The 11,004-nt window shown below is 39.7% G+C and overlaps 1 protein-coding gene across 2 annotated transcripts in view; it reads left to right on the plus strand.

Moving 5' to 3' along the window:
- LOC113966918 (cadherin-6) overlaps positions 1-11,004 on the plus strand; it is a 103,501-nt gene that overhangs the window by 45,516 nt on the left and 46,981 nt on the right. For both annotated transcript variants that reach the window (XM_027682039.1, XM_027682050.1), the window contains exon 2: positions 6,494-6,849. In XM_027682039.1, the coding sequence (XP_027537840.1) occupies positions 6,619-6,849 (231 nt within the window). In that variant the 5' untranslated portion in view covers positions 6,494-6,618. The remainder of the gene's footprint in view (positions 1-6,493; positions 6,850-11,004) is intronic.

Consider the following 11,004-nt stretch of genomic DNA (forward strand, 5'->3'; position numbering starts at 1 on the left):
ATTGTAAAGTAAGCTCAAACTCAACAACTGCTTTTTAAGTCCAAGTCAATTATGGACAAGTCTGCAGTGTTACAGCTTATGAAACTTAGCTATTACTGAAAATATAATGAAATTCTTTCCTATATATGAAAATGTACTAATATATAATATATTAAAATATATGAATATGACACTGAAAATAAGTGAATACGATCAATTGGAAGCTTCTAATTTTTGAAGTTAGCTGGAATACTTGCTTTTCTTTGTACAACTAATGTCACTTTAACCTTTCCTCCTCCATGGTGAGAAAGCAATTTTTCTGCAGACTTTCCTTAAAGCTTTAATCATTTCTTTGCAGTCTTGCCTGTGGGCTAGCAGAATCACATACTTCACACTAGAGAGGACGGCCTCAAGGACAGCCTATGGTTCTGGCTCCTTTGGGTCATTTAAATTTTCTTAGGGACTTGGACATTGCTCCTTAGGCTTGGTTTTGCAAAAAGGAAGGGGAAAGGCTGTCACACCTGACACAGCAAACACAGGAGTCACCTTTAAGCCATTTTCCTCCTCCCCCATTAACACTTTCCCACGTTCCATTCCTCAGGCTTTAACAATGTGATGTTGATATCTTCCCCTCTCTCAGGCTGGAAAGGTTTAACACTTGTACCTGATGTTTGCAGGCAGGGGAGAGTCCTTCCAGCAAGACTATGTGACTACAGAGAGTTTCTTGCACTGCATGGTCTCGCTAGGGGACTAGAAACTGACTCTGCTGTACAGGGAAACTGTGAAGGCAAAGCCTGCAGTCCAGTTACTGTGGCTGGCCGTTGGCTCTGTAGAATTGTTTGGGATTTAAGCAAGGTCAGTTTGCCTGACAGATTCAGTTGGTGCTGGCTGGGTAAGCATATAGAAAATGATGTCAGAATACTTTTAGCGCAACCCCCCCATCTTCTACAAAATAAAATACAAATTAAAGCTTCCAGGGCAGAGCCCTCTTTTTCTTTTAAAGGCCACCAGTGGTAAACACTTCATATAATGATGAAGCCAGGAACTAGTCTGCATCTTTCCAGGAACAGCCATAAATCAGACCTACTTTGGGGTCAGTAAAGGCACATATACTTGTGCATTCGTAGTTTAATCTATTTATACTTTAATCTAGAATGAGAGAGTAGGGCCTATTCTCTGCATTTGTGCATTTTTCTCCAAGAACCTAAGCAAATTTCATAAGGATTGATGCAGTTTATTGTGTCACAGAAATAAATAAATAAGCCCCAAACCCTAAAACATTTCCCATGCTCATTTTCCTAAATTACTGGGCTAAAGCATCTATTAACTTTCACCTGCTCATTCAATCTCTATGTGAGAATAGCAGTACATTATCATTTCTTGAAAACACAATTAATGTTCATTCCAGTGTACTAATGGACCTTAATCAAATGTGTGAAGCTTTGTATCCAACACTCAAACAATGAAACTGTACCTAGCTGACTAGGGAATAAAGGATCTATTATACTGGCACTTCTGTTTGAATAAAGGTAATGCCAGAAACTTTAGAGACACCAATGGTTGTTAGACTATTTAGAAGCTATTTAAAATCTAATAGTCAGCAGCCCATGACATCCAAGATGTATAAATTCATACAGAAACATAATTGAATGCATGTGTTCAGAAAAGAAATTATGCTCAAGTCCAGAGTCTAGGATGCCTTTTAAAGCATATTCCTTTTGAGAGTCTGTTGATAAAGTGAATACAATGGGGCTGAACAGAAAAGAATGAGGAAAAACTGTTTTCCCTCTCCTTGCTAATGCCTCTCATGGGAAGGCTCTTTTCTAGTCTGGTTTATTTAACAACCAGCTGGGAGTGCTGAGTAGAAGTGGAGGTAGAACCTCTTTGGGGTTCCTTATGCCAAAAATCTGTACCTGATGCCTGTCACTGTGACAGAAAGACATCTCCAGAGCAGAGTTCCCAGATTTATAGGAGTGGCTCCAATGGATGCATTTCTTCCTTGATATATAGCTGAAAGACTTAAGTATTTCTCTGGTAGGGTGTAAATTTGGACTGAATTCTCACATTAACACATTACTTACATTAATGAAATCTTGGGGAAGAGGGTGAATAGAAAGGCTATGGAAATAATTTTGAAGCCGATATTCATGGTGATTAAGCAATTCTCTGAAGTTTTGATCCTTCAAAGAGGAATGAACGTAAACTTTAAATCTGTGACTTGTCACACTGAAGAAAGTTCTGTGGCTGCAAGTGACATTGCTTTTATGTTAACAATGATCATAGCTAAAGTTAGACTGCGATCATTTTTAAGCTTGGATGTGCAGATTTCTTCTTTTCTCATAAAAAGCCTAGATTTGCTATATATTTGAGATGACAGAGCTAAGCCAGTTGTCTGAGGCTGTTGCACACTAAAATTGTTTTTCACTCTTGACAGTTGGTTAACACAGCAAGTTCCCCAGCCAGCTGACCAGCTGAAGGTTGAGAGAAATGCCATGTTTAAAGTGCTTCTTTTTACTTGTCTTTGTGCAATGTGAAGAAAAAAAATTTTAGCCCCCATCCCAAGGTCCCACCAGTTATATTTGCACATCTGCATTTAAAGAAAATAAAATATCCCTGGTGAATGACTTGTTTTCAGAATAAAGAAAGGAGATTGCACAAGAGAAACTATTACATTGCAGAGATTTCTCTGGAGCATGAGATGTTGGGACTGGAGCACAAAATGGCATTTAAGAGTCATAAGAGCTCACTCTACTAACGGTTCAGCTCAGAGTATAGTGCTCCTATCCTTTTTATTCACTCAACTGAATTTATCACTATGACCCATAAAACAGTTATCAGCACCTACAGGGCAAAGACACCCTGGATTCAGCTGGTACTTACCCCAGTTGCATGCTTAAGCCGAGATCTATAAAGGTGTGTCTCCTCTCTTGCCACTCACAGGGAAGCTGCCAGGGCTTAGCTGCTCTGCTGCATCATGAAGGCTATGCAGTCAAGAAGGACATTATGGGATCATGCCCTTATTTCAGCATTTTGGACACATCTCTGCAGGGGAGAGTAAAAGGCTGTATTTCACAGCTATGATATCATTCTTGTAAGCTATATTTCAGCACGAGCCACTATAAAACCTTTCCCATGACATCAGAGCTGTGAAATATAGCTGACTTCAAGTGCAGAAAATTCCCCTGCAGGAATAATTGTTTCCTGGCAATTGGCATTTGAAGGACTGATCCTTTAAAAGGCTGGCACAAATCCTGTCTAGGTAATGCTGCTCCAGGCAGCACTTCTCAGGAAATGTTATGTGCAGGAGTAGAGGTATGGAACCCCACCATGGGATTTGGCCATAGGAGTAATGGAATGAGCACTGGGGGAGTCTGTCTGGTGAGGATTTTCACTCCTTATGCCTCAGCAGTCCATGCAGACTTCACTAATAGCAAAATAATAGGTTTGCTCATATGCTGTGCTCCTTGCCTCAGACTCTGCCTCCCCAATAAGGCAAGTCGCATGTACACCGTCAGAGCTACCATCTAATCCATCTTTTCACATCTGCCCTCCAACACAGATCATCCTGATGGTACATGCATGCTGATACATGGCAGCTCACCGGGTCTGCCACTGCTCAGGGCACTACTTAACTCACCTGGGCAGGCCCCAACCTCCCCGCAAAGCAACTTGGCAGGAAAATGGAAATCAAAAATATTGTGTGAGACACATTTTCTTCTTTCATATCACATGAAGGAAGATGTCGATCAGAATACAGTCCACTCAGAGCCAAGGTTTGAGTGGATGTTGGCAGAGTTGTAAAGGACAAGATCCCGTGGAGGTCAGAAGGGTACAGGAGGAGGATAAGAGAGACTATAGACAAAGAGAGAGTCAAGGCCACCTCAGCTCTCCCTACACTGGTGCCTGAATCTGGTGCCCATGTCTCCCTCCAGCGACCTACTGATGCCTGCTCAGCTGGTGTTACGAAAAAAATTCAGGAGCCGTAAGCTGGGGTGAGAAAAGAAAGGGTTTAATTATGCCAAGGCAATAGATGTTACACGGCGCGCGCGCGCCGGGCTGTGCCCGAGATGTTACATTTATAACAATATCCGGCCAATCCCAAGTGTGTCCACCCTCTAACTTTTGGCCTGGTCCACCCCCTGGCCCGCCTCTCGGAATTGGGTCTGGGATGCTTTTGGGACCCCCTCTTCATCATCTTCATCATCTTCAGCGTACAGAGAGCAGGGTGACCCAGTTCCTTGACTCTGTCCTGCGGTTTAGGCCAAGATACAAGCGTTCTCCAAACAAGACAGGGTTGCCTTGACAAGAGACAAAACATTTTCTACTGGATATGGGGGTAGGGTGATAGGGGGGTATGGAATGGGGTGAGATGATTAAGGAATGTATAAACTAAAGGGTACTATGGGGAAGAGGGAGAAAGGGTTTCTAAAATCTACTTCTATTACCTATAAAACTTATAAGGTAGAAAAATAAGAAAATCATTATGGGCTTAAGGCATCACTACACACTGGTTTGGCACTGCTCCATCAATTGCACTGAAGGCAATTGTTGAACACATTGTAAGGCTTAGTCATGCTGGCTTTTTCTGTTCATCCTCTGGAAAGGTCTTGTACTGGTCAGCGGCTCTGTTCTTGCTCTTCTGTGTGTACGTGTTTACGTGTATGTGTGTGTACACTCATGTGTCTGTCTCTCTCTCACAACACTCAAAGCTGTATGTGGACACAGCTCCCATGACCTTCAGGACAGAGTTGTTTTTACCCACAGAAAGCTCACTGGCTCACAAGATCTAACTAGAAACGTTCCCTTTTCTCCAGAGGAAAGTACACTTCTTCAGAATTAATTGTGCCTTTTCCATTTTGCTCTTAATGCTGAAAAACTGACTCCTCACCCAGAAGTTACCTCTTAACCTCTTTTACGTTGTGAAGCAATAAAGCAATGTTGTTTGAACAGTCCTGTTCCATTACCTACTATTCATATAAAAGCTAAGTGGTATTTCCTTATAGAAAATTATTTACTAACAGGAACTGTAAGAGACTTGAGGTTATTTTATACAATTTATTACTAACAACAACAACCACCAGAAGACCAGCTAACTGGAGGCATTGTAAGTGTTTTAACTCTGTCAATGTAGCTCAAAGGCTAAATTCTGTCTAATGTACACCTTTAAAAAAAAATATATAGGGGGAAAAATGGTCTTTGATATAGAATATGATCCAAGTAGTGTTGCGTTAAATGCTTAAAAAATCAAACAAAAATTTTCTTTGCAATTTGGTATAGTCAGATTATCATTCCACAATCTTTTTTTACAAATATTGAGAGATGCTGTACTGAATTTTGAGCTGGTTTCAGGATGATTTATGAGTTTTGATGAGACTACTGAATAAAACCCAAAACTTTTTCGAAGAGCATCGATGAAAAAAAGAAATGAAAATAATCAAATGATCCTTCTCTTGGAGTATGGATCTCTTTGGACTAAAAATTTATCAGTGTGTTTATGACAAAAACGTATGTTATGGAATGTTTCTGTCAACTAATTCTGATTTCTTCACATTATAAAATGTTCCACAGCTGTTAGTTAGGCATTTTGCGTGACCGGTTACCTGAGACACGTAGTATAATTTCTTCCTCCTGAATAGAAGGCTCCAGCTTTTTAAAAATAGAAGAACTGTCCACAGTATACTAGGGTACTGTATGTATAGCTTTTTGCATGTTGAAAATTATGAGCTCTTCAGAGATAATTTTGTAATTATTTTGTAGGTGCACAGGTATTTACTACTCATAGTAAGAAGCAGTAGCTGGTCAAAACCCACAGGTAGCAATGATCAGCTGGGTTTTTTTTGTATTTTTAGAAGTTACTAGTGAAAACATTTACATATATAACTATGTATTTAAAGATCCAAAACTCGGTGCAATACTCTGGCAGTAGATAATGAGAGAAGCAAAGTGTGCATTTCCTATGCAGTAACAAACAGGTCTAGTATGTGTGAGATACTGACAAATATGCTCATTTTTTTCATCAACCTGTTTAGCTGGCCCTTTCTAAATGAAATCAAAGGTAAAATACCCTAAATATGGGGGAAAAATCCTTGAGTTATCTAAGTCCAGTCTCTTCAGCCCATAACTATAGCAACATAATGCCTCCTGGGAAGACAGTGTACACTTTTGCTAGCACTTCTTTGATGTTATAAGGTAACCTGATCAAGATCCCCAATCAAAAAGTTATCAGTTACCTCCCGAAGCTCAGGCAGTAAAAAGAAAAATGCCTGATTTGCCTTCGTTGACAAAGGGAAGCAAAAGGAGGTAAAGGGCACCCCCCCACACACCCTACATCCAAACATCATGACTCCTTCCTCCTACTCAATATAGAGTCGCTCAGATTATTTGAAGGACCATTTGCAATATTTTGAATCAGAAACAGCCCAGCTTTTTGGCAATCATTATTATTCATCTGTTTGTAGTCATGACAGTTAAGTACCTTTGGAAATGCTAAAAAAGTTGTTATTTTTCTTTTCAGAGCTCCTTTGAGACTGCAAAAACTATTTAAAGAAGGAAGACGGCATGACATTGGATTCAGTGCAGTAAAGTGGATTAGTTTGAGATCAAGACAAAAAGTCATTATTTAGACCTCCTTGTGTTGCCATGATGAGAACTTACCATTGCTTCTGGCTGCTGTTTTGGGCTAGTCAGTCCCACCAAAGCTTCTTAATTCCATTATCCAAAAGGACTAGTGGCTTTCCAGAAAAGGAAAAGGTTTTGGTATTGTCTGGAAACAGCAGGCAAGACCTCCATCGTTCCAAAAGGAGCTGGATGTGGAATCAGTTCTTTTTATTGGAGGAATACACAGGAACTGACTACCAGTACGTTGGCAAGGTAAGCTTCTTTCATATGCATCTAAGTTTTGATTTTAGAAATGTTGGAAAACCAGCAGTAACAAGTAGGTAAGAACAAAGCCTGCTACAACTTTTAGTTCTCTTTCCTGTGTGCCCAGCTTCTGCTGGTTAGCTTTCAGCAGAAAGGTTAGTATGGTTCAGCTTCAAATTGTAATCAACAAGAAGATGTTCCTCATTTAACCAGGAAGTCTCATGGCAAATCATTCACAACTCTGGTTAAAGATCTTCCTTTTTATTTTTTTGTCTGGAAGTAACGCACCTTAATTATAGGCCCGATTTTCAGCTTTAAAATGTAATATGTATTTTCCCTCATGCTTGATAAAAATGAGAAGAGGTTTTGGTCTAAGTTAGGATTCACAGTACCTACTTTTTTGGTGAGGATTCTCTCAACCCAGCAAAGGCAATTTGTTTCTCTTTTTATTCCGCACTGCACACAACAGCGCTGCAGCCATTTTCTGATGAGGTTTCGTGGTTTCACTAAGGACTCTGTGACATGACCTTCATACCACAAGCTATGCTATTACAAACCATGGTTGAAGCACACTGTGCGTATACATGACGAAGCAACAGGCAGCTGAAAATTTCTAATCTCAAAGCATGCTGACAGTTAGAAAAGGGTCTGTAAAACATTATTTAAAAAAGAAAAATCACAGCTTAACGCTGAGAATGTCCACCTCCCTGAGCAGTAGACCCCATGTAGGTAAGAACCTTTTTCTGAACTTCAGAGCTAGTGCACCTGTGGTAAGAGTCTAGCGAGAGTCTATACTGCCGAAGGTGCTGTACTCTGTAGGAATCTGTCTTGCAGAATGCAGAAATTATGCTATTGATGATGACATTCAAGGCAGGAACAATACAGTTTGGTTTTCCAAACTAAAATGGGGTTGTGTCTGATCTAGTGTGATCTCTCAAGCCTCTTAGCAAAGGCTGCAGATCACAGTGGTTTGACATTTTATCTCCCTCTGCAAGTTTCTGAGCATTCCCATGAGAGATGGTGGCTGCTTTTCTCTCCTGCCAGTCAGCTGTCAGTCAAAGTTGGATGCCACACTCCTCTCCTCCTAAATGGCTGCAAGGCATGATTCAAATGAAGAGCTACTCAGCTAGTGTAATATTCATAGAGCTCCAACCAGGATAATTAGCATTCATGAAGGGTACCATTGAGCCCAATCTACAGGAAAAGGCCAAAGGCAGAGAGTCCTCAGAGAGGGGAAGTAGAGAAGGAAGATAAGAGGGTAAGAAAAAAAGCCAGAAGAGAGTAAGAGGAAAGAACTAGAAAGACAGAGGTGTAAAGAATGGAGACTTTACAAAGAGGAATCAAGATGGAAAGGAGGGAAAAATGACATCAAATGGCAGGTAGAGAATAGGAGGAAAAGTTTACCCAAAAAGAGCAAAAACAAAACCAGAAGATGAGACAGCAAAGGGGGAAAAAAACCCAACAGGTTTGACTCAAGGAGAAAGGAAACCAATGGAAAGACAGCAGTCCTCCACACACTCTCCTTTTTCATAGTCTACTGAGGGGTTGGTCAGGGTAAGGGGGATCTCTTTCTCCAAAGATAAAGCGTGTGGTCCTGGGCCAAGTTCTGCAGTCTGTCATTTTCACTGTGAATTCTGACATTAAAGCCTGCTCAGCCCCCATTCTCTCCACTGCAGAATTAGAGTAGAGCTATTGACTTCAGAGGGACTGATGGGGGAGTGAGTATTCCTGCAGGATGATACTGCTGAGAGGCAGTTTAAAAATGGTCTACCTGAACCAGAAAGCCAAGAAAGTTTGAACAGGAGACATCAAAAAAAATGTAGATCTTATTTTTTTAAAGTTGTTCTTCCACCTATTTGTACTTAAATACACTTAGTGTTTCAAAGCATAGAAACAACACATAATGTATAAATGTCATTGATTCTGTGTTCCTCAGCTATTCACATGTGGCCTTTCACACATCTTTCAAATGCCAGAACTGCTCACACACTTGTAACTGAACAATTAGCCACGAGGCATGGAAACACAGCCATTTATTTTTAAAGTTGGGTATTGGTGTGAGGATAAATGATAGAAACAGCTGAATTTCTCCAAATTGAGGTAACCAGGCAATTTAACTGAGCAATTAAACTTGATTGATGTGGGCAAATGAGGATAATGAACATTTTTATGAAGCTTTTTTTTTTCCAGAGGACTAAATGTTAACCTTAAATATGGACATAAAAATAGGAGGAATGTAAAGAAGAAATGTGAACATCAAAATCTCTTAAAACAACAACAATATATGTACGTAAAGGGGACTTGTGCTTATGTCTTACTACGTAAGCAGTCAGACCTGGATCTTTTGGGCTATTTTGTATTTGGTGGTTAAAGCTGGTGGACATTACCATCATTAAAAAAAAAAAAAAGATTCCATATAAGCTACAAAAAATATCTTTTTCTTGAGCTGGTTTTACTTTTGCCTTTTCATTTTTTTTAACATCTGTTTAATCCAAACATCCACGTGAAAATTCGAGATATAAGAAGTCTGTCGTGAAAGATTTTAACAAATGGCATTAATTCTATGAACTACCCAAATTACAGTTGTAAAATCCTGTAACTGGTTATACTACTATTTACATCATAGTAGTTTAAGAGAGAAGGGAAAGAACAGTGAAAGGGAATGCATTCAGGTTTGAGATAATAAAAAAGAAAGGTAATTGCTCCAAAGACAGAGCTCAAGGCAGTACTGAAGGCAATGCTGAATCCAAGTCATGGACCAGGGCACTATTGTGCTCCGTACCCTGTATACTCTTTATCCATTGAACCTAAAGCTTTACATCTTTTAGGAGTTAATTACCCAAGCATGTATAAAACGAACTAGCCCTTTTTTTGGTACCCATGGGTACTGTCAGCTGTTAAAAAGTGCTCCCCAGTTTTTTATGCTACAGACTTTATTGTCAGCCCAAATACGCAGCTGTATCACACTGGACAAGGATACCTGGCTGCCAACAAGAAGCTCACAAGTGTTATAAATACAAGTTGATTGTATGCTGTAGCTCTGATACCAGATCCATTGTTTTATTATCCATTCTTGTATTCCTGAATGTCATTCCTGTATATTTGTGAAATAAACTCTTTTAAAAAGAGTCGAAATTCATGCCTCCAGTCACTGTAGCCTCAGACTTAATAATGAGGAACTTGAAGAAAAGTTCTAGACTGGAATTATTCATTGCACTGCTGAATAACTTGTGAACTACAGCTATGCATTGAAGTGTGACTGATGGGCACAGTGACATTTTAACCTGAAGATATCTTTTCTTCCAGTTCAGAAATTATGGCACTTGGCAGGGACTCAATCCTAAAATAAAATAAAAGAATTACATGAGCATCAAAGTAGAGAAGCGTCTAGCTCTACTACTTTGCCAAAATTTGCAGCATTTGAGTTGGTTTTAAAAGTGATCTAGTTGTACCAGTGGCTGCTTAGTACAATTTTATAGAGGTGGGGTGAATACATCTCTAAATCACAGGTAAACAATGAAGTGGTAGTGCAGCTGTATGTAGAAATATATGCTACATTCCCTAGAGATCTACAGATATTCCAGGGAAAAAAAAGTGAAAAAATCTGCCCTGTTCCAAGATTATACTCAAAGGTATGGTTACTATTTGTGCTCACTTGACGGCTTTTCATGGCTACATAAAATCCATGAACTGGCATCCACCACTGAGGTTAGAGCACAAATCTAGAAATCATTGTTATATAAAGGGACAGGATGCCACTTTATTTAGGACTGAGGAGAGATCTGAACAAGTCTTAAATTTTACTCATTAATCCAGAAACAGCTTCTGGTGTCCTGCAATGGAAAGGACCAGCTTGCTTTCCTGGTAACAACAGGCACAACTGTGGAACAGTTTTGTAACTCTCTCTCTGTCTGGCACTAAGAGGAAACTTTCAGACATACTTTTCATTTTTGCTGTGTCTTATTGATGTTCATATAGTTCAAGCATTATGCTCACCTGGAAGCTATCTGATGTTACTACCTGTACAACCCATCATAAACAATCAACCTCTGCTGACAACTCCATTTTTCAAGGAAGATAAAGTCAAAGTCCTGCTGGTATGTGGCTTGGCAAAGCAAAAAGGATACTGTGTTACTGTAGGCAAACCCAGAATCCTTTTGTTTC

The sequence above is a fragment of the Neopelma chrysocephalum genome, unplaced genomic scaffold, assembly GCF_003984885.1.
Source record: "Neopelma chrysocephalum unplaced genomic scaffold, ASM398488v2 Primary Assembly neopelma1_22b, whole genome shotgun sequence".
Taxonomy (NCBI): domain Eukaryota; kingdom Metazoa; phylum Chordata; class Aves; order Passeriformes; family Pipridae; genus Neopelma; species Neopelma chrysocephalum.